Below are 23,775 nucleotides of genomic sequence, written 5' to 3' on the forward strand. Positions count from 1 at the left end.
TTTGATAATGTCTGTTATTTTAAACTCCTTCACTTTTGCCTCTAGTTTTTCTGTAAGCTGCATCATGTACTTTGATAGTCACTTGCCTTCAGAACTTAGCAAACTATATGCCATATAATTATTAGCTATTGATTTTTTTAATTGACATCATAAAAAATAAGTAAGTATGGGTGTTACCGTTCCTAGAAGACCAAATAAACTCGGTGAATATGTTACAAGGCATTAGTGCTGATTCCCTGACAGAACAGCTGTCGAATAGTGTTAGCTTATTCTTATAATTTTTCTTTTGGCTTACTACAGTGTTTTTAAGCTTATTAAATTCATAGTTTGTCGAATAACTTCATGATTCCTAGAAAACGTTGCTGGGCTTCTCTGTGTACATTTATTCACTTACCAACATGTATTAAGCACTTATCTTGTGCAAGATACTTCCCAGGTATTTGCTGTATTAAATAAACCTGGTTTCCCTCCCTTCCCACAAGCTAGAGGTTGATCCAGATCAGGGAGAATTTTTTTACACTTAGGTGACCTCTAAGCATCTAGCCTAGCTCTTCTTTTACTGTATGACGAGTCAGGGAAAGTTAAATCCTGCACTTCGCCTTCATGACTACATTTTCCACTTACAGGAAATCAGATTAAAATGCAAGTTAAGGCTATTGCCAAAGAAGGAAAGGAGTTTTAAAACATGAAGTTTTAGGGTGGCGTGCAGAGAGAGCACGGAGTAATGGGAGTTTTTTGAGTTGATTGTAGGAATATAGACGACGAGGTTCCTACCTCTGAAACACTAGTTTGCCAAAAGGTCTGAAAGTTTTGCTCCTTGCGGGGAGCGTTGATAATGAGGAGCAGGGATGACCCTCAGGGTCCAGCTGTGCCCTTCTGAGTGGCAGAAACCCACTGTACTAAGAAGAGGGAAGATGCTGCTTTAGGGCAATTTGTTGGTTGACCTTCGGGACCCAAGAAAGGCCAGGAGATATCTATGTTTAGTTCTCCAGTAGGGGACGCACGGTTCAGCATGTTTTATAGCCAGATATTGGTATGGAGTGGTTATAACCTTAAGACAGTGAAATAAGCCTTTAGATGAGTTGTTTCTCAGTTTCTCAACAGTGATTTTAGATTAGCAAGGTCTATAATGAAGACTTTATATTTGTCTGCAGTAAAATGAGAAACTGCCAACCCAAAGGCATGGAGTGATTGTTTCCTAAAGCTAAACTTACTCTAATACCATTTTTGTGCCTGCTGTTTTGTTCTGTCCCAGGGAAACAACAGTAGTAAGTTGGCAGTTCTTATTTTGTTTTTGTTGTTGTTAACACATATTCTCACTCGGCACATTGTTGGCAGTCTTAAATGGGCCATACAGGCATTTCGCTTTGTTTTAAAATATTACTGATTATTGCAATCCCAAATCTAGGACATTAAATTTAGTAAATTAGTAGTATACCGATATCCATATTGGCGTATGGCCTCTTTGCTATTTCTCATGCTAGATGTGTCTCCACCAGTAAGGTTTATGGTGCGTCCGTATCAGGTAGGGTTCACTCTCTTCCACGGACTGAGATAGCTTCTCATCTTTTCCAGCAAAAACGAAAATGCCTCGCTTAGTTTCAATGCACCTTCTCTCCGTAGAAAAGCTTTTAGATGTTTTATTAGTACTGCTGTTGGCTATTTCGATTAGTAGTATGTGTTACTTGCACCCACGGTTGTTCAAGCAGAGGATGTAGTTCAGTTAGACAAAATAACACGTGATGTTTTGGAATACCCACACCTGTCACCGGGACCGTTGCCTGAGGGGTCCGCGCTTACATTGGCAGGGTGGCTAGGGAGAGAAAAGGGAGATGATTGTGTGCAGTTAAGAAATGTTTTAGACATAAATTCTTGGAAAGCCCAATATCTAGTTTTCAGATTGACAGTACCGTGTTCTTCATAAGCAATGGTTCTTTTTTATGGTAAGTATTGAGTTGTCATGAGAAGACATCTCTTTTCCCATGTTTTATGTTTTGAACAGTGTTTCCAGAATGCTGGGAGTATCCTACAGGTACTTGGATGATAGCTTTCACAAAGCAAGAAAGTTTGCCAGGGAGGTTTCTCCAGTGAATGACGGGGCCGCCTCTCCACCTTCTTCCAATGAAGTTGTAAACTAGTCCCCTACTGTTTTTCCTTTGCAACTTGGCTTCTTTTTGTTTGTTTGTTTTGAGTAAACACAAACACTTTTTTATTTCTTTCAAACTGAAGTGCTGAACTCTGTGCTTTTGACTTAATTTTTAGGGCTGAAATTTTGTTGCTTTTGGATGCCTCTGCTGGGTCCCCCCACCCCTTCCTCCTTCATTAGTAAAGTCAGTCGTTTTCAGAGCCTGCCAGAGATGAGGCAAAGCTAGAGTGAGAGGTGCAGGATGATTCTAAGTGTTGTTGTTTTCATTTAAACACAGCACTTGTAAAATGTTTGTCATAGAAGTCTCAAGTTGGAAAAAATTGTGGAGTTTTTCTTCCCCCCTTGTAGACAGAACGTAAGCCACGCTAAATTAGTCAATGTTCAACATGACATTCTGTAGAAAAAAGAAATACGTCAATTTAGACTACCAAAAAAAATTTAGACCACCAACTACTAATTTTTAAAAAGATATTTTACATGTATTTAATTATTAAATATATTTAAATTTTAATTACTTAATATATTTAAATAAAAGACTTTAAAATATTTAAAAAATTAGGATCCCTATCATTTCCTGAAACTTTTTTATACCTCAAAAAAGTTTGAAATTCTGCTGTATGTATTTAATCCAAGAGTTAAAGACGTCAGAGATTTACGAAATGAAATCAAGGTCTTTGTTATTTTACTTTTCTCTCCCCCATGACCTTGGATATAAATACTCAACACATTGTGTTGTAGAAGTGCATAAAGAACTGCTTTTTGTGTTATTAGGCTGCAGATTCCAACTCTACTCATAATGTATCTGAGAAAATGGGATGGAAGAAGAGACCTTAGAAAATTAAGCAAAGGGTCCAACCCAGAGCATCCTTATAATTCTTAAGACCCCAATTTTATGACGTTGTGCAAAGAATAAAGTTACAGCTCCCTTCAAATCTCACCAAAAAATGAAACAAGGCGCTCTCATATTGCACATGGAAGCCATTGGTGGCAAGTCCTTGAAAGAACGGTTTGGTTATGAGGGCGTGTGGGGGTAGCGCCTTCTGACAGTGGATATCCAGATGGAAGGTGCGGCTAGTGTTTTGTACACAGGAAATATGAGTATAGTGCAATATGAAAGATTTAAGAAATATATGAGGACTTAAATACCTAAATGACAACTGTGTCCTTCAAGAAGTCTGTCAACATTGGGATGCTGTACGGTTCATCTTGTTTTATGGTTAATTATTAATCTCACAACAATTGCTGTTATTGTGCTAAGAAATTTGGAATTCTTTTGGGGTTATCTTATGGCACTTAAAATTTTTTTATGCTCTTGATTTTTTTGGAAATAGCTATTAATGAATAAATTAGGTGGTAATGTTGGAGTTAAGACTAACTATATGGGGTGGAAGAGGGTATGGAGGTTATATAGTGATGGAAAAAAAACAAATAAAAATCAGCTGCTATCAGAACATAATGAGAATGATTTTTAGGCCTGGATTATACATTGGCCTAGAAAATAATTTATAAAGGATTTCGCAGAAAAGGTTTGCACAGAGCATCAGTGGAATAATGAACCTCTTCTGGGCTGGGGGTGTTGGCTGCTATGGTTTTCCCACAGTGTATGTACCAAAGAAGTAGTGCCAAATGTCTGTCTGCACCGTTATATGTCTGCTCAAGCTTAGCAAGTTCTCGGTTTCCTGTGCTCCTATGGTTTTCCCACAGTGTGTGTATGCACATATACATGGTGTGTGTACATATACATGGTGCAGGTGTATGTATACATGGTGTGTGTGAATGTATACATGATGTCTGTGAATGTATACATGGTGTGTGTGTATATGTGGTGTGTGCGTGTGTACATGGTGTACATGTGTGTATACATGGTGTGTGTGCATGCATGTCTCCTGCATCCGTATGTCCTATTCTTTTGGCCGTCCTGTGTACTGTGGTCCAGCGTAATGTCACAATGCAGCAGCTGCTGTTTTGGGCCACTGCTGCCAGCAGAGTTGTTCCAGTGAGCTTTGCTTGAATTCTGGGCCAGGGGGCCTAAGGCTAAAACTGCTTCTCAGGCCTTTCCAATTGGACTAAAGCCTCGTGCTATATTGTGCTGTTTATGAAGGTACTGTGATCTTAATTGATTTTTTTTCTATTTTCTAGTTCTTCAGACCATTGTATCTTGATCATTTCTTTGATTTTAATTGCCTATCAAAGTTTCCTGGGGTGCAGATTTTCTGCATACAGGCCAGTGTATGTTTTTACTTATTTTTAGACTTACTCATCCATTTGTGGATTAGGAACTGACTGTATAGTAATCTGTGATCAATTTGTATGTCAACTTATCCACATGCTTGGAGGAGGGGAGCCCCATTATCAGTGCAGGCCCCTGTTCATGGTGCTGCAGCCCCTCCGGGAAGCCCTGTCTGACTCAGCACCCACCACCAGTTTGTGCAGAGCAGGGACTCCTATGAAATCTGGATTTCTGCAGTTATTTCCATGCAGCCAGGTTTAGAGATGGAATAAGGTACTTGGCCACTAGGTTTCAGGTCCCGGGGACGCCTGTGACCCAGCAGGTGACATGAAATTCATTGTGACGGGGCCCAGTGCCCAACCAGAATTGATTAAAGTTTATCTGCAGCAGAGATTTTCTTCTTAAACTTCTCATTTTTCACTTTTCCCTAAAAGTTTGACTATATATATTAGGATATACTTTGTGGAAATGAGTTTCTCTATGAGGTTTTATTTCCTTGTCACTAAAATGAAATCTAAACCAAACTCCAGGAGGTGAGTCTTTTGTCTTCGCCGGGGGAAATGGGTTCCACTTGGTCTAAGCAAAGCACTGGACTTGTTAGCAACTATATTAATTTCATAACCTACCATTTATCTAGAGCTCTTTTTCTTCCTTCTTTTCATTCTCCACCAAAGAAGTAGCGCCAAATGTCTGTCTGCACCGTTATATGTCTGCTCAAGCTTAGCAAGTTCTCAGCAAACTTTAAAATTTTGCTTTTAGCATTTGTTTTGTGGTTACCATAACACTATTATTTTTTCCCATGAAAGCAACTCCAGTGACAAACTGGAAAATCTGAGGAGTGTTGGATTCCTGTCGTGTGTTGGTTCTGTGATGCTTGCAAAGTAATCCCCTTGAAACTTGCTGTATTTTGTGTTTTTAATACTTGCTCCCAAATCACTTTAGAAGTTCACTACTTGTGTGCAGCTGCGCTTTGAAACATTTGCAATGCTCCCGGACGACTCACTGTAGAGGCCAGAATCAGAATCGTCTGTGTCCACCGTTCTCGGTTTCCTGTGCTCCAGAAGAGAGGGAAGTAATCTCTTTGAGAGAGAGTGAACTGGAACACTTGACTTCTTTTGTGAGACACACAGACACTGGGGCTGGAACCGAACTCCGCTCTTGCCCAGGCCCCTTCCGGCTCTTCTGCTGTGTAATTAGGACCACGTTGGCTCTCTCCGTAGCTGGCAGCTCTTCACTATTGCCTTTTTCTGCTCGTGACCTTTGCTCTCAGTGACCTTTCCTGGGGTTAGTCCTAGGCCCTTCATTGTGCTGGAGCCAAAGTGGCTCATGTGGAGTTGATTATTTCTCTGCTCACTTGGCCTTTTTGGTGCCATAACTCCCAGTCGCTTCCATTTTCTCCTCCACTGTTGACGCTCTGCAGAGAAGGGAAGTGCTTTTGCAGGCAGCGGGAACAGTCTGTAGGCCCGACCGCCCAGAGGTGGGGGAAGGGCTGTGACAACGCTTTTAAGAAGTCGGTCTGGACGGTTGCATCACTGTGAAGAGCTCTCCACTGCACAGTGAGGGCTCTGAGATCTGGTAAGAAGAGAGCATCACAGCCTACTGACCTGGGTCTGGCTGTGTGACGTCCAGCCGCTCTACTTCTAGACGCGCCTCCTACTGCCTGGGAGCTACGAGAGCACACCGAGAATGCCTCGCTGTCGGTTGCACGTGACTGCTGCGAGGGAATCCTCAGCTTCTGAAAGAACGGGGAATAACCCCAGATGAGCATGGTTGCTACCTGTTGGATGGTATATATGTTGCGACTAGATTTACGGTGGCACTCGCTTTGCCTCGCCTTTCCTCACCCTCCTCCTCCCCTACCCACTCGACCAGTAGAATTGCTGAAGGATGGTGGCCAGCTGTTCCTCTCATTTTTCAAGCCCCCCTGCGGACAGCACGAAGACTGCCTCCGATCAAAGGCTTCAGTGGTCACGAAGGAGTCAGCCGTTGAGGAATGTGTCTGATGACCCCAAACTGTAGTACTTTGGAAAGATATGTGTGTGGGAAATGCAGTGACATTTTGAAACTCATTTTTAAAAAAGTCTGTTTGATTCCATCCCCGGAATACTATTTTTTGTCTTTTCCTTTTGTGTTTAAATTTTTTTTTGCTCTGACCCTTGTGGCTCAGCGGGTTGAGCATCGGCCTGCGGAGCAAAAGGTCGCTGGTCAGGGTACATGCATGGGTTGTGGGTTTGGTTCCAGATCGGGGGCGTGCAAGAGGCAACCAATTGATGTTTCTGTCTCACATCAATGTTTCTCTCCCTCTTTTTCTCCCTTCCCCTCTCTCTAAAAAAATAAACAAATAAAATCTAATTTTTAAATATATTTTAGTAGTATTGACAATGCGAATTATTTCGAATGAAAAATTGCCACACCCTCAAAGGTGGTGTGTTTTAGAAGTCAGCCTGAGGCTTTCTCCTCGGTAGGGGGTGTCAGTTCTGTCTGCAGTTGCCTCCCAGATCCCTCTTCAGCAATTCAGGCTTCTTCATTGCTGCCCCCTAGGTGTCCCACCCAACTCTTCAGCTCCACACCGTGGGACACACTCTCTCCACTGCTCGCCCCCCTCACAACAGCAACAACAAACCATGGAAAACCCTGCTGCTTCGTGTGTATTTCCTGTCTTGGGAAACGCGCGTCATTCACTCACTCGTGTGCCCAAGTCAGAAATCTGGGCAGCAGCCTCAGTTCCTTTATTAATGGCAAAAGCAGCAGGGAAACAGAGAAGTGGACAGATGATGGATTCCAGAGACGTCTAAGAGATGTATTCTTCCCCAGTCCAAGTCGTTCACTGTCCAAGTTCTAGTTCTTTTTAAAATATGTCCTTGTCTTTAAAAATATTCTTTAATCATGTAAATGTCTCCCGGATGGTTCTCTAGTACAAGTCCCCGTCCTCTCTCCCCACAGCCTTCGAACCCCTCGTCCCCTCCCCAGCCCCTCTCCACATTGCTGCATCCCCGCTGTTTGAAAGGCACAAGTCTGATCTTGTGTCTTGCCTCCTTAAAAGCCATCAATACTCCCATGAGGATAAAAACCAAACCCCACAACCTGACTTTATACTTAGGCTTTCACCCACCTCTGTGACCTGAACTCTCACTGCTTACAGTCCTGTTCTTGCTCTACTTTCCAGCCCACATTTCCTTGCTGTCTGCCCCTGATTCTGCACACACACCATTCCTTCTACTGGCAATACCCCGTGGCTCCCCTTGCTTTTCATCACTCCCCCCACCCGGCCCCCAAACTTATCCATTTGAGTCACCTAAATGTCTCCTTTGAGAAGCCTTCTGTCCTCCAAATCTGTGGTAAGTGACCTCTCTGTTTTTCCTGTAGCACCTGTACTTGCCTTATTCTGTTGCTCTCCTATCCCTCCTCCACTTAACTACTTTGATTCCAGAAAACCTTTATTTTCTAAAAGCATTGCCTCTTAGCAAAAACCATTTCCACTGATTTTGATGGAGGCATGTTGTGTGGGCCCCAATCCAAGAACATGAAACACTCTCATAGAAAAATACATCAACTAAGCACGAAAAGCCAATTTGTGTAGGCGATAAGCAATATTTTCAAAGTAAATAAATGCAGTTTGTTCCTGAATATCTTGCAATGAATTTATCGTGCTAGGCCAAGGAGCAGGAGACTTGGGGGTGAAGCAGGGCTGGTAAGGAAGTCCTTCCAAGGCGATGGAGAGGCAGAGAATCAACTTTCAAACAGGAAGTCCTCCTGGGAAACATAGTTATCGTGCATTCACACCCCCCTTAAAAACACGGTTATGGTACAGAAGACACCTGTGTGGCGGGACGAAGGCTTGCCCCTGGGAGTGCTTCCGATCTGGGGGCAGTGCTGCACGTGCACCTCAATGCGAGAGGCAGCCAGGCAGTGCTGCACGTGCACCTCAATGCGAGAGGCAGCCAAGGGCGGAGGAAATGCCCACTGCCCGCCTCGCTCGGCATCTATACGCAAAGCCCCGTGTTTGGGGCTCAGCCAAACAGAGCAGGCCATTCAAATTCTTTTGTATTTTCTGACCAAATACCACAATGTCGTGTACACTGGTGGGTGTATCTTTGCCTGAAGGTGTAATATCAAAGTACCACTTCTTAGTTTCTGATTGGAACAGTTGTGATACTAGGTGAAAAGAAGCCATCCAGAAAGAGGAATAATTTTGCAGGAGCCCTGGGGCAAGATGTGTAGCTCTGAGGGATAACTGTGTGAATGTCACCTTCCCTGACGTGACTATAAGCCTGGGGAAGGCAGATGTCCCCTCTGATCTGTTCGTGGCTGAGTTCCCAGCATAGCACAGTGCCTGACACATAGTAGGCATGCACTAAGCACAGTGTGTGGAATAAAAGGTGAATTTCTCTGCTTCAAACTTTTAATACTTTTTACCCTCTCGTTTGCACTTACTATGCAGGACACTCTTCTTTATTCCAAAGTTAATTATGTTCACACCCTCTTCTCTCGATTAGGCTTCAGTAACCTTGAATTCAGGAATTATGGTTTCTTCATCTTCCTTATCTTTGTGCCCCTCCCAGGATCTTACCCAAAGTTGATGCCCTCTTGTAGGGCATTTATCAATTGAATGAATATTTCCTGGGAAAATTAGGATTCTTCAAAGTCTGCAGGGAGTATTAGCTGCTTTGCTAAATTGTTCAGACATTCAGAATGAAGGAAACTTCGACAGGAGATTTAAAGTTGGATGTAATTAAGGTCAGGGTAGTTCAGCGGGGTAAAAAAAGACGTGTTGCATGTTTGACTTCCCTCATTGAAGTCACGCTGAATTAATCTGTACTTAATCAGAAATGGTCAAGTAGAAATTGTTTTATTTTTTCTTTTGTAGCGACTACAGAACACATTTTTTCTCAGCATATTATGAAATAGATTGAAAATAAGGGGCAGTTCTTTTAAAGAAGGAAATGACCATTTCATGAGGAGTACGTTGCCTTTACTTTACAAAAGGAAACTAGAACTACTTTGAAGAACAATACCAACCCCAGAGCTGAGTCTTTGTTTACAAATTAGTCACAGTTATTCCCTAAGCCTGAAAGAGACCTCTGAGAAAGTTTGATCTAGGAGGGTCTGGAGTGGGTAACTCGGAGACACAGCTTCGATCATCCTTAGGGACCAAGAGGTATTGCTTCAAAAGCAAGGAAATCAGATCTGGAAATCCAGGAAAGACTTTCCCCAGAGGGTTATTCTGGCAGCACGTTGAAAAGGGGTTATAAAAGCATTAAGTTCACCACCTGAACAATAAGTTAAGTAAATGTTAGGGAAGTATTTCCTCTCTTATTACCTTGAGCTTCTGTTTGCCAGCACAAGGGCTTCTGAGCCTGGAATGGTGTAAAGATGCAGTTTGTTAGAGAAGACAAATTGCCGTCTGTGTGGATGTGAAGGGAAGACTTAAAGAAAGCCCTGTCATTTAGGAAATGCCAGCTCTTCTCAAAGAACTTCAGGCCAGGACTCCAGGAGCAGTATCGGGGGCATGTGAAAGTAGGGAACCCTCCAGAAATTTTTACAGCTTGGAGGAGTTGTTCCCTGACTTGTAGGTTTCTTCAGGTGTTAGGCTTAGCTGTTCTATTTCATTTTTACTTTTTTCACCCTAGTCTTTCTTCTGGAGAGACTGAACTACCAGATACTTTCTTGAGAGCAAAGTGACCACTAAGCATCTTCTCAGACACTTAAATCAACTACTCAGAGCTGCAGTGAAAATAAGAGGATCTTGTTGGCTATTAACTTTCTCTGAAGGTACGAGGGAGGTGGAACTTCCTTGAGGTCATGTTAATTTCTTCTGAGGCCAGTGAGTTGGATAAGCCATGACAGTCCTGGCTTTCACGTGGGGAATTGATTAGGTCTTTGCCAAAGTCCACCAGTAAGGCAAGGCCAAAGCACTTTAAAATCCAACTCCTGGAGTTATTTTACTGTCTCCAGTAGCTTAGGGATGTAGAGGTGTGTGTGTGTGTGTTTTATGGACAAAAGCATTAATGAAGGGAGAATACAATTGAAGTGATTGGTAATTTACCATTTTGAATGCCAACAAATATTGCCACAAGTGTCATCAGTTTTTGCATACAAAATTTTTAAAGAGAAATACATAATATAAATTAAAATCACACAGTATAACAGTTATCTGTTATCTTACTTTAAAATAAATTTTGGGTAAGAAGCAGAGATTTTGGTGTCCATTGTGCTTTTTTGTAATTGACTGTTCAGATGGATGAGGTTTGATAAGCGTGGCACGGACAGAGCTGAGTCTTTCATTCTTCTGAGTTACTTTTATGTGAACTTAGAATGTTGTTAGAAAAAGCCTTGCTAGATTAGACAGTGAATGTTCCTTTATGACTAATCAGATATTTAAATTAATTGCTCAAATTCATGTTTTGCATGTGTGAACAATGACAACTTCACTGTACTAGTCAGTGGTGGTGGTAGATGCGGTTGAGTGAGCATGTGTACTGTGTGGTTGTCGCACTCAAAATGACTGAGTGAGCAGAGCAACAAATCTGCATCAAATTGTGTGTTTTATAGTCATTCAGCTTAGCACAGCGTGAGGATTTAAACCAAGATCTAAGCCAGTGTGAGGGTCTAGACCAAGAACTTACGCTGGTGAGTGGGAGTTACTCACACTGTGCTGATGGTGGTTGTCAAGCGTGGGGCTGGAGATATTTGCCATCTTTTTCTTTTTGGAAAAGAATTTGACTATATATTTTTAAAGAGTCTTAAAAATGTTTGTACTCCTTGACCCAATAATTCTATTTAAAAAAGCTCTCCTAAGGACATAATTAGAGTGGTTAAAGATTTATGGACAAAGATGCCCATAGCAACATTATTTGTAATAACATAAAACGTATACATATGAGGTCTGTCTGGAAAAATCCAACCGTTGTTAATATATGGTTTAATATATGGTTAGTATGTGGTTAGTATATGGCAAGAATGCTTTGTGCAACATGGATGTAACCTGGCAGCCAAGGAGCGTGGCCTGGGATGTGCATGTGTGAACAATGACAACTTCGCTGTACTAGTCAGTGGTGGTGGTAGATGCGGTTGAGTGAGCGTGTGTACTATGTGGTTGTCGCGTTCAAAATGACTGAGTGAGCAGAGCAACGAATCTGCATCAAATTGTGTGTTAAGCTTGAACATCCCTCCATGGAAACTATTCAGATGATTCAGAAGGCTGCAGCAATGAGCAACTGGTGATTGGCAGCTTCATCATGACAGCATGCCTGCTCATGCATCACGTCTCATGCAGAGTTTTTTGATGAAACATCAAAACACCCAGGTGACTGAGGACCTGTGTAGCCAGGTTTGTCACTGTGTAACTTCTGGCTTTTCCCCAAACTAAAATCACCTTTGAAGGAGAAGAAATTTCAGACCTTTGATGAGATTCAGGAAAATATGATGGGGCAGCTGATGGTGACTAGAACTGTGAGGTCCCAAGGTGCCTACTTTGAAGGGGACTGAGGTGTCATTGTCCTGTGTTTAATGTTTCTTGTATTTTCTTTAATAAATGTCTCTATTTTTCATAATACATGGTTAGATACTTTCTGGACAGACCATATATATACATGTATATATATGTACACACACACATGCATATATAAATACAGCCTAACTACCCGAAAGGGATTGGCTAAATATCTATAGCTATTACAAATTATGTTTATGAATGTTTATAATAAGTAAAATTAATCAGATAAATAAATGAAACAGGAGTTAAAACTATTGCATACATGTTTTGGTTGCAATTATGTGAAGATACACATATGGAAAGAATTAGGAGGAACAGCTTCAAAATATTGATGTATTATCATTAGGTGATGGAATTGTCATGTTTACTTTTTTTGTATATTCCACATTTTCAATGCTGAATGTTTTATTTTGTCAGCATTTGTGGAAATATATGAACAACTTTCTACTTATAAAATAACATATTAAACATAGAATGTGTGGAAAAACTTGAATATTTTGTTTGAAATATCACCCAGCGTTATGTTAATTACATTGAGTACTCTAAAAAAATTCTAAGTGAGAAAAACACAGATGTCTAAAAAAAAAATGACACTGTGATTTAAATCAGAATTCTCTTCCGTATGGTTGAAAGCAGAATTCTGTGTTTAATTTTTGCATGTGACTATTTGAGTGTTATATGCACTGGGACAGAGGTCAAACAGCAACTTATGTGCCAAAGTGATGAGTGGTGGGGTGGGCTGGGGTGCTCTTACCGGAAACCTTTTCTCTGCTGGCCAGTTTCCTAATCAGAAAAGCGGGTAAGAGGAAGAGGGGATAACTTTTGTGCAGAGGAAATTAGGGCTGTTGTTTCCCTTGTCAAAGTGCTTTTTTATGGGTAAGAAAGGTGACATACCTGTTAAGGCCACTGGTGTGTGTGTAAGCAAAAGGCAGGAGCCTTGTTTAGTTGTATAGTAAACTTGGCCAAACAAATTGTTCATTTGGTAGAGCAATGCAGGACACACACACACACACACACACACACACACACACACATATATAAAATGAACATATTTCACTGGCTTGTGTGGCTCGGTGGATTGAGTGCCAGCCTGCAAACCAAAGGGTCACCAGTTTGATTCCCAGTCAGGGCACATGCCTAGGTTGTGGGCCAGATCCCCAGCAGGGGGCGCATAAGAGGCAACCACACATTGATGTTTTTCTCCCTCCCTTCCCCTCTCCAAAAATAAATAAATAAAATCTTAAAAAATAAAATCCACATATTATATGCTTTTTGTGTAATTATATATAGGTGTTTTATATATATATATGTTTTCTAATAACTTGCTAATCAAATAGCATTAACACTAATATTACTGAGTTTCCTTTTTCAACAAAGAATACTTTTAAAAATGACATAGCATTGAGCAGTTTTCCAGTAGTGTTAATGGGTATACCCCAATTTTTACACCATCTAACCCTCCTCATGGTCAGTGGTGTTTATTTGGGAAGTTCACCTAGGTTGCCACTGGTGGCAATTTCAAGCTGTCTGGCCCATATAGTAATAGAACCCATGGCCTTGTGCTCATTGTCATAGTTCTGGAACAAATGGAGCAAGCTTGCCATGGATAAATATAATTATAAACCCAGTCAACAAATATTTAGTAAATGACTGCTATGGTCTTAAGTTCTTTCCAACCCCCCAAACCAACAGGTAGCATGTTGGAGTTCCCATCAAGGTGGTGGATGGGTAAACGTCCCACAGTCACATCAGAATTGTAGAACAGCTATCATTGAGAACCACCTGAGATCTAGCTGAATGGAAGTCCTACAACTAAGGCTATAAAGGAGAAGCCACAATGAGGCCAGTAGGAGGGGTAAAGATGCAGAACGGGCTGGTCCCACACCCACATGTGGCGGTTAAAATTTGGGAGGGATATCTCAGCTGTGGAAATCCTCCCGAGGAGTGAGAGGTACCAGCCCAGGGTTTCAGTACCAGGGAAAGAAGTTCCCATAACTTCTGGCTATGAAAACCAGTGGAGATTGCGGCTGAGTGAGACAGAGTTTTCTGGAGTCCCAGGGATTCCTCTAAAGGGCCCGTGCACAGACTTACTTGGACTCGTTCACTGGGGAGCTCCAGTGCTAGGGCAGCAGCATGACAAGCACATCAGGGACATTTGGGGAGGGACTGAAATATCCGGCTTTGGAGTGAGGGCTGGAGGGCCAGCTTTTTCCCAGACAAATGTTGGCAGAGGCCATTGTTGCTTTGCTAAACCACCCCCCATGTTGCTGGCATATAGGCACCATATCTGAGTCTGCATCAACCTGGCTAATGCTGTTTGTTCTGCCCTGGTGACTTCCTGAGACCCAGACCCACCCAACTTACAGGCCCATGCAAGTGATTTCCAGTGGCTCTTCCATGCAAACAGCCTGTCTTGGCCCATTCTTTAGACTTTCCTAAAATCTTTCAATCAAAGGTTCACAAATTCCAAATAAGCAGCAGCTGGCCTCAGTGTGCCCTGTATCTCTTGCTAAATGGCCCCAGGCCTAGCACTAGTAGTAGTCAGCCTCAGTTCATAGCTTGGCCTCTCCTGGGCACCTTCAACCTAGCACAAGAACCAACCATCTGCATATTGCTTTGTAGCTCATGCCAGGTGACCTTGGACAGGGCTCAGGTAGCAGCTGATCTTGCCAGCTTGAGACCACACCAGAGCACCATCTACCACCTCCAGCAGAGACACACTTAAGGGGCAGGCCCATTGGGCACGAGGGCCCTGCTGAAGTAACTCCTGCTCTGGGGGATGTACAGCAGCTCCTCTGTTAGGGCTGCAGCTACTTCTCTCAGCCCATTGACCTGGGGTTTAGTGCCTCCCATTGGGGTACCAAGAGCAATCAAAGCTCAACCATAACAGGAATGTGGACACAGCTTAAACGGGGGATGCACTTGGAGTGCCCAGACTGGGTAACTCGGAAGGCTGTGCCTCTGGGCCCTACAGGACACACCTACTACGTCAGGCCATTCTATAAGACTGAGGGACATAGCAGCTCTAATTTATAGCAACAAACACAGGGAGACAGCCAAATGAGGAGACAAAGAGACGTGTCCCAAATGAATGAACAAAACAAAAGTCCAGAGAAAGAACTAGACAAAACAGAGACAAGCAATCTACCAAATGCCCAGTTCAAAACATCAGTGATAAGGATGCCCAATGACCTCAGTGAGAACTTTAACAAAGAGGTAGGAAACAAAAATGGAGTTGGAAAACATAAAAGAGAACCAGTCAGAAATGGAAGAATGTAGTAACAGAAAAGAATACAGGAATTACAGTAGAGTAGATGAAACAGGATCAACTCAGTGAATTTGAAGTGAAGGAAGCAGAAAACAGCCAACCAGAGCAGCAAAAAGAAAAAAAGAACCTACGAAAAATAAGGATATTTTAAAGACAACTTCAAGTATGCCAGCATTCTCATCACGGGAGTGCTGGAGAAGAGAGAGAGCAAGGAGTTGAACACCTGGTTGACAAAATAATGACAGAAAGCCTCTCTAACCTGGTGAAGGAAATAGACCCACAAGCTCAGGAAAGCACGGAAAGTCCCAAACAAAATGAACCCAATGAGGCCCACACCAAGACACATCATAATTAAAATGCCAAATGTTAAAGACAAAGAATCTTAAAAACAGCGAGAGAAAAGCAGGTACTGACAGGGGAGCTCTCATAAGACTGTCAGCTGATTTCAACAGAAATTCTGCAGGCCAGAAGACATTGGTATGAAATGTTCAAAGTGATAAAGAGCAAGGACCCACAGCCAAGTCTTCTCTACCCAGCAAAGCCAGGATTTTCAACTGAAGGACAGATGAAGAGCTTCCCAGACAAGAAACCCCTAAAGGAGTTCACCCCCACAAAACCAGCATTCCCAGCAATGTTAAAGGGTCTTTTTGAAGAAGAAGGAGAAGAAGAAAAAGATAAAAAATATAATAAAATGGCAATAAATAGGTGTCAATGAACAATTACTTTTAATTCAAATGGATCAAATACTCCAGTTTGAACACACAGAGTGGTTGAAGGGATAAGAAAACAAGACCCTTATGCTGCCTACAAGACACCCACCTCAGATCAAAATACATGCACAGACTGAAAGTAAAGGGATAGAAAAAGATACTTCATGAAAATGAAAACCAAATAATTTTAAAAGGTGGGGTAGCGATATTTATACTAGGCAAAAACCAGATTTTAAAACAAAGGCTATAACAAGAGACAAAGAAGGACCCAGTAATTTCAGTCCTGCATATCTAACTGAAGAAACCCAAAACACTCATTTGGAAAAAATATGTCTTACATTCATTGCAGCATTATTTACAATAGCCAAGATATGGAAGCAACCTAAGTGTCCACCGGTAGAAGGATGGAGAAAGTCGAAGCAGTGCCTATACACAGTGACGTATGACTCAGCCATAAAAAAGAATGACATCTTGCATCTGTAATGACAGGGATGGGCATAGAGTCTGTGAAATAAGACGGAGAATGGTAAATACCAGATGATGCTGTACGTGGAATCTGTGCAACAAAATGAATGAACACAGAACAGAAACAGACTCGATAGAGAACATTTTGACGGTTGCTGGATGGGAGGGCAGTTAGGGCTCTGGGTGAAAAGGTGAGGGGATCCAGGGGGACAAATTGGTAGGCACAGAATAGTCATGGGGGTGGAAAGCACAGCCTAGGGAATATAGTCCACAAAAATTTTAAAACTATGTTATGGTGCCATATGGGTACTAGACTTACCGGGGTGATCACTTAGTAAGTTACATAATGTCTAATTACTATGTTGTATGCCGGAAACTAATATAATATACATCAACTGTAATAGAAAAATAAACGTGAAGTTAAAAATGGGCAGTGTGTTATGAGAAACCTAATAGAATTAATAAAATACATCCCTTGTGCTGATACTTAGGTAGCAATAAGGAGCTGTGACATTGTAAAGGATGGCTGTGGAGTAAACTCAGTCAATCCCGTGCTGGGGTTAAAGTTGACTCCGGAATTTTTCCTCCTGCTCTTCAATAAATAAATACTTGAGGAAAGATTTGGCAAAAGGAAGAAACACTCCTACTTGTCCTCATTCTCTCAGGAAAGTGGCTCCTGTTAGCAAGTTATTTGAATGTTTACTTTGCTTGACTGCTGAGCAGTGGTGTGTCAGTTCTTACCCTTGACGCAAATATGAATTCAAATAAACCAAAAAAAAAACCTTTCACACAGATGGCCCTTTCTTCCCACAAGTGGTAACCAAAATATCCTCCCTCGTTTTCCAGAAGAGGTCAGCAAGAAAAAATTGAAAAGGCAGTGCCTGAACTGATAGTTCGTGAGCGGGCTGAGGTGGAATTCGCTACCCGTAGATGTTGGAGTGTGTGGCACAGAGAAGGAAGCACTTCCAGCTTTGCCGAATTGCTGGACTACCTCTGTACTAAACCCCCCCACGCAAACAAGCCTTCCCTTGGCCGCCGTTCATCTCCATCAGTTCTCCCTATCCTTCCCCATTCTTCTGCTGCCCGTTTGTGGCGAAAGCCTTGAGTTGTCTGTGCCCGCTTTCTTGGTTCCCTCCCCTCCTGTTCCACTGTGAACCCGCTGCCAGGCTTCCCTCGCGCCTCCATCGAAACCCCTCATCAGCGTCGCCAGTGACCTCCCTTATGTCTTCCCCGTGGTGTCTCGTCTGACTCTGCCTCTCAGAAGTGATTGAGAGAGTTCGTGACTCTTCTAGAAATATTTTTTAAATGTTTTTCTCCTTGGCACAACATTCTCCCAGATTTTTTCCAATTTTATCGATGACTTCTCAGTCTCCATTGCTCCTTTCTTCCCCGCTGTTCAGTCTACGAAGGCTGGAATGTCCCAAGGCTCCCAGCGGGTCTCTCCTCTTCTCTCATTTCCCTTAGAGAGAGCTCATTCAGTGCCGTGGGTTTTAGAGGTCTAACGTCTGCATTTCCAGCTCCGACTTACTGCACAGCCCCAGGCTCCACTGTGTCATTGTCAATCGACAGTAGGACGGGACTGTTTAACAGGTGTCTTAGACTGAACTTGGCTAGAGCAGCACGGTTGACTAACCCCCTCTCCATGGCCGCCAGTCTCCCCCATTTTGGTAAACAGCTATTATTTTTAAGCCAAAACTATTAGCACATCTCTTTATCTCACATTCTATACCCAAGGCTTGAGCAAATGTTCTTGGCTCTATCTTTAGCAAAATGTTTTGAGTCCAATTACTTTTCACCACCCCCACAGTTGACTCCCAGTCTAACCCACCACATTCTTCTCTCTCTCCTGAGGGATTACATTACTGTACTTGCTGTCCCTCTTCATTCCTGCCCCATTTCAGTCTGGTCCCTTCCAGCCAGTGATCTCTGTTGAGCATAAATGAGATGCCGTCACACCCCGTCCTAAGTCCTTCCAGGGCTTGCCACCACCTTGAGAATACTCCAAAGTTTTTTAAATTTATTTTTCAATTACAGTTGACATACAATAGTAGATTAGTTTTAAGTATACAACATAGTGACTAGACACTTTATGTACCCTACAAAGTGATCACCCTACCTAGTACCCATCTGACAGCATACATAGTTATTACAGTATTTTTTTACAATATTCCCTATGCTGTACTTTACATCTCTGTGACTGTTTTTATAACCAGCAATTTGTACTTCTTAATCCCTTTCATGTTTTTCACTCAGTTTCAAAACCTTTACCATGTCTTTCAAAGCTGGATAGGATCTGGCCCAGCTTCCTTTCTGTGCTCTTTTCCTGGCTCACCCAGCTCTCGCCACCCAGGTCTTCGGAGGCTCTGCAAACGTGCTAAATAACCTGCATCCCCCACACGGGCCTGCACTTGGTGTTCTCTGTTTGAACATCCACGGGTCCGAGCCCTGCATCTGAAAAAGGGGAAGAAAACCAGGAGTTCCTATTTCATAGGGTTGCTGTGAAGATGAAGTAAAATGGAGTCTGGCACATTCTAAGCATTATGTGAATGTTAGCTATTTTTTAAAAATTTCTGTTTTAAGTAATGTAGAGGACTGCATTTTGATTGTGTTGAGTTGTAGATGCTTGTGAGACATGAAGCAAATGCACTACAGGCTGTTGAATGTATTCCTTTGGAATGATGGCTTCTGCGTGATAAGAGGTACCCTAACACCTTGGAAGCATGAGCAGAACTTCTCATTGTAATTTAGCATCTGGAGATTAGTTTGCGAGTTGGGGAGATGAGGGATTAGGCTCACAACCCTACTGACTATTCAGATGAATGAGTTCGGCTGTTCTTGTGGTTTAGAGTTCTTGTCTTTCATTGCTTCTCAGTGAGCCAGGACCTGGATTTTGCTGCGGAAATCTGTCCACCCGCTTCTGTAACCTGGCGCTATGCATTCGGATCCCGGAACCTTCCACACCCTGCTCTCTGGTGTTCTTCTGACTCTGTGCTCCTCCGTGAGTTCCGGTAAGAGTAGAGGAATGGTAGTGTTTTAGCTGGAGATGTTCCTCATCTTAATCTAAAACAAACAAACAAACAAATAAACAAAAACCTCGACTTCAGTATTTCACTGGTGGTAATGGATCGTAAAGACACTCGTAAAGTTTGTTCGACCAGCTGAATGATTTTAAAACTTTGGTTAATTTGACAGTTTAAGGGTCTCTTAGTAGTGCCGCTTGGACATCAGTCAGCCTCCCCATCAGTGTCCTTGAGACTTACTCCTTCTATTGCCTTAAAAATAAGTATTTTCCAATTGTGCCTTTTCCCGTAAGAACATAGGTTTCAAATTTCTGATTTGGGAAATTAAAACGGGAATAAAATGCTGACTGCATACCACCAAAAAGCGATTTTAGAATCAGCTTGTGATCGTATTCAACTTGGACTGGAGGAGTTGGGTTCAAGTGCAGGACTCTGGTGACCTTGGCTAAGGCATTATCTGCCTCTCTGAGTTGCCAAAAAGCCGAAACGGGTCTCTTGTTAAGTGTGTGGTAAGGCCGAGCCTCAGGATGGCCTGCGTGCTTTTCTTTTTCTTTTAGGTTTTTGTAAAGGTTTATCTGTTATACACATGTGCATTGATGTTTGTTCACTAGGTAATATCTATTTTCCTCTGTTAAATATACTATACAACTATGTTATAGTTAGTAAGGGAAAATTGATGTGGTTTTATTTATTTATTTATTTATTTATTTATTTATGCTAAACAGCAACCTCAGATTTACTCAGGAGAGGCACTTTCCTGAACCTTCATTTCTGATCACATATCCTGTAAAAGTAGAATCAATGATTTGTTGATTTCTTTAAAAAGGAATTTCATTATGCCAGAATAACAGCATTCTTGTCCTCTATTTTGGGTGGAAGAGAGGGCTCCGTTTTGATACTTAAGTGCAAGACTCCTCTGCCCCCCACCAAGTTCCTAGAGGAATAGACATAACAAATGAAACTTCCAAATATCAAATAAAGTTCATTGCGTTGATACCCTATTGAGCCTTCTACCCCAGAATAAGGATAGACTTTGTAGGTCAATGTGGCTTCCTAACTTTCTACTTCTGCTTTCTTAAAAGTTGAACATTATTTTGTGTTAGAGGGAAGTGGTAAAGAAATACCATAGCCTTCTTTATGAAATAATTTGCTCTTAAAAGTCAAACCCTGTTGGTTATAAGGGGGGAATTATTTGTAGCTTGAAAGTCATCTCCACTTAGTCAGATTCTTAACTTTCTTTCTTAAAAGCCACTTCCTTAAATGAGCAATTCACCATTTCTCATTTGTGTCATAAGGATTCTTATCTGTTCTACCCTAATTGTTAAGTCCTAGGTTTTTGTTTGTTGCCTCTTTTTTTTCCAAAAATTGATTTTTAAGACTTCCTAGAACTTACACAAGCATTAAGAACTGTAACATGTAGCCCTGCCTGGCGTAGCTCAGTGGATTGAGCGCGGGCCTGCGAACCACACTATCGCAGTTCGATTCCCAGTCAGGGCACATACCTGGGCTGCAGGCCAGTTCCCTGCAGGCCAACTCCCAGCAGGGGATGCACAAAAGGCAACCATACATTGATATTTCTCTCCCTCTCTCCTTCCCTTCCCCTCTAAAGATAAGTAAATAAAATATTTAAAAAAAAGAACCGTAACATGTATAGATACAGTATAGATACATGTATAGATGAGGGATTGTCTGCAGTTACACAGACTGAGATGAAACATGTTTAATGTATTTCCTTTCTCATTCTCCTCTTCCTTTTGCACATGGGGAATGTTCCCTTCTAGACTTGGCACCTTACTTCGTCTCTGAGCCACTGTCTGCCGTCCAGAAACTTGGTGGACCTGTAGTTCTGCATTGTTCCGCTAAACCTGTGACTGCTCATATCACGTGGCGGCGTAATGGGAAAAGGTTGGAGAGAAACTTGGAACAGATTAAGATTCATCAGGGGACTCTGACTATTCTTTCTCTCAGCCCCTCCCTCTTGGGTGACTATCAGTGCGTTGCCAACAATAGCGTCGGCGCGGTTGTGAGTGGCCCTGCCACAGTGTCCATTGCAGGTGAGTTTAATTTTGTCCCTGTTACGTATGGGGTTTCCTGGAGTTACTGTTAGTACTTGCATTTTGGGTAGTTGGAAGAGTGTGGGTTCTGGAGGAAGACACACGGGAGTTCTCATCCCAGCCTTGACTTTTGCTCTGTGTTTAACTTGGGGAAGTGTACTTGAACCTCCGTGAGCCCGGCCTAGTTGTCTTCATCTGCAACGAGGGTGGAAGTGATTTTTTTACACACGACAGTTTTCTAAAGGGAATTCTGAATTTTTTTTGGTTAGCATTTGAAAGTCCCTAATAGGAACAGCAACAAAAAAGCTATTGTCTCCTTTGACACTCAGTTATTTTATGCAGTCCTTTATCTTTCTTTCACATCTAATTGTTTTATTTGCCTGATTACTGAGTGCTTTTAATCTGTATAATTGAAACCAGGCTAAAGAAACAGGAAAATAATAACTGACTGTAACGAAAGGAATGTGGAGTATCGAGCTTGGGGGGAATCTGGACTCGTGGTTTTCTCAGTGCGTTTGAGCCATCTGCCTTTCAGACGGTGACGGCTTCCAGCCCTGGAAACGCCTTCATAAGGGCGCCCTTATTGACAGAACAGGCCTGGCTTCCCCAGGAGTGGCGAGTCTGTCATAACTGAGAAGAGTAAATGTTTTTGTAGAGCTGTGACCCATGGACCACTCCAAGACACGTGCAGGAGGGCTGGATTCTGGCGGCAGGCTGCTGTCGGCCCTGGAGACGATAGAGCCCTTCCGCACAGGCTCGTCTGCAGGGGACTTAACCCAAGGAGACTGGAGACCGAGTTAGTGTATGCAGGTGATCCAGTGACATACAGCTTTGTTTTCGATGTCCTGGGTTCGTCCTCAAAAACCATCGTATTGAACCTGAGTTCAGACAGAACAGGGATGCAAAGGGGGAGTCAGTGCTGATGAAGGGCCGGGTCGAAAAGCGCTGGTCTTGACAGGATGGGAAGTTATGCTTTATAATTCCCCCTCATGTGTGAAGAGCAGTTGGCTTTTCTCAAGGTCTCCCGGAGAAGGGTGCCATGACTTAGCTCCCACCCTAAACCACGCACCCCTCCCGAGACCGCCTTTTGAGATAAGAAGTCCCCGGCCTGGGAAGTGGGGTTGGCTGCCGCAGACGGCCAAGTTGCAGATGCTGTTTCTCGTTTTTAAAATTCTTTCAGGAAAGAGAGCTCGAATTTACATCTGTGTATTGCTCTGTTTATTTATTTTAGTTCTTGGTGATTTTGATTCATCCACAAAGCACGTTGTTACAGCGGAAGAAAAAAGGACCGCTTTCATTGGCTGCCAGGTGCCAGCCAGCAACCCCAAAGCCGAGGTGCGCTACAGAGTTCGGGGGAAATGGCTGAGACATTCCACAGGTGAGAGCTTTTAGGAGAAGCCAATGGCACCCACAGGTCAGAGGTCCGTATAAGGGCCTACTACGTACTGTACACAGCTCTGTGTACTGGGGATTGCAGATACCAAAATACGCAAGACACCTCTTACTCGCTCTCAGAAATCCAGGGCAGGAGACCAGAAGTTGTGGCTACGTTACAGAAATGATTTCAGTCCACACTCCAGTGCTCACCCTCTCAACTCACTGGGTCCCTGCTCAGACAGACTCTGCTCTGAGGAGATGGCCCTCAGGCCCTTGCTAACCTAATCCACCTGCTGCCCGCTGTCCTCTGTCTTTAGCTTCACTTCCCCCCCAGCACTGTGCTAGACAGGTTTCTGTTTGCCGGTTTGCCGTTATTTCTCTGCCACCCCCATTGCCGGCTGGAGCATCAGCAGTACCTTCGTCTGCGTTCTCCATTGCTGTGCTGCTTGTGCCTGGGCCATCGTTGGAAGAAAATAGGCCCTGGGAACATATTTGTTGAGAAAAAAGTGAATAGCTAGACAAGACTGAATGCTGGGTGATGGACGAGCGCGACGGGTGTGGGTCACTGTGTCTTTGTCTGACTCGGCCCGGCCTGCCGTCGGCTCTCAGCCAGCGACCTGCGGCCAGGTGTTTCCAGCGGGCTGGATTCTGTTACCCTGGTACCACCGGCTTCTTTGTTGCCTCGACCTCCCCTTTCCTTCATTCAGCGATTTTCCCTCCATTGCTCATTTGCTGCTAGTCTGATGTCTAAATTTAAAGCATAACTACCAAAATTGATCAGTTTTCATTGGTGTCCTTTGTAAAGAGAGGCCTCACTGCCTTCCCTTCCTTCCTCAGAGAATTACTTAATCCTCCCATCGGGAAATCTTCACATTTTGAATGTGTCCATGGAGGACAAGGGATCGTATAAATGCGCAGCTTTTAATCCTGTCACACATGAGTTAAAAGTCGAACCCACTGGCCGAAAGCTCCTTGTGAGTCGTAAGTATTTGGGAGAATAATGGTAACTA

The 23,775-nt window shown here is 42.9% G+C and overlaps 1 protein-coding gene across 4 annotated transcripts in view; it reads left to right on the forward strand.

Moving 5' to 3' along the window:
• The window catches only part of CDON (cell adhesion associated, oncogene regulated), a 92,330-nt gene that overhangs the window by 18,493 nt on the left and 50,062 nt on the right, over positions 1–23,775 (forward strand). For 2 of the 4 annotated variants that reach the window (XM_037038294.1, XM_037038297.1), the window contains exons 2-5: positions 19,187–19,322; positions 21,116–21,388; positions 22,620–22,766; positions 23,603–23,746. In XM_037038294.1, the coding sequence (XP_036894189.1) occupies positions 19,247–19,322; positions 21,116–21,388; positions 22,620–22,766; positions 23,603–23,746 (640 nt within the window). In that variant the 5' untranslated portion in view covers positions 19,187–19,246. Of the gene's footprint in view, positions 1–14,806; positions 14,812–18,935; positions 19,014–19,186; positions 19,323–21,115; positions 21,389–22,619; positions 22,767–23,602; positions 23,747–23,775 lie in introns of those variants that run through there. The other 2 variants (XM_037038295.1, XM_037038296.1) reach the window with 2 other exon arrangements.

Source organism: Sturnira hondurensis, unplaced genomic scaffold, assembly GCF_014824575.4.
Source record: "Sturnira hondurensis isolate 20B ecotype Veracruz unplaced genomic scaffold, ASM1482457v3 Scaffold0024152, whole genome shotgun sequence".
NCBI lineage: Eukaryota > Metazoa > Chordata > Mammalia > Chiroptera > Phyllostomidae > Sturnira > Sturnira hondurensis.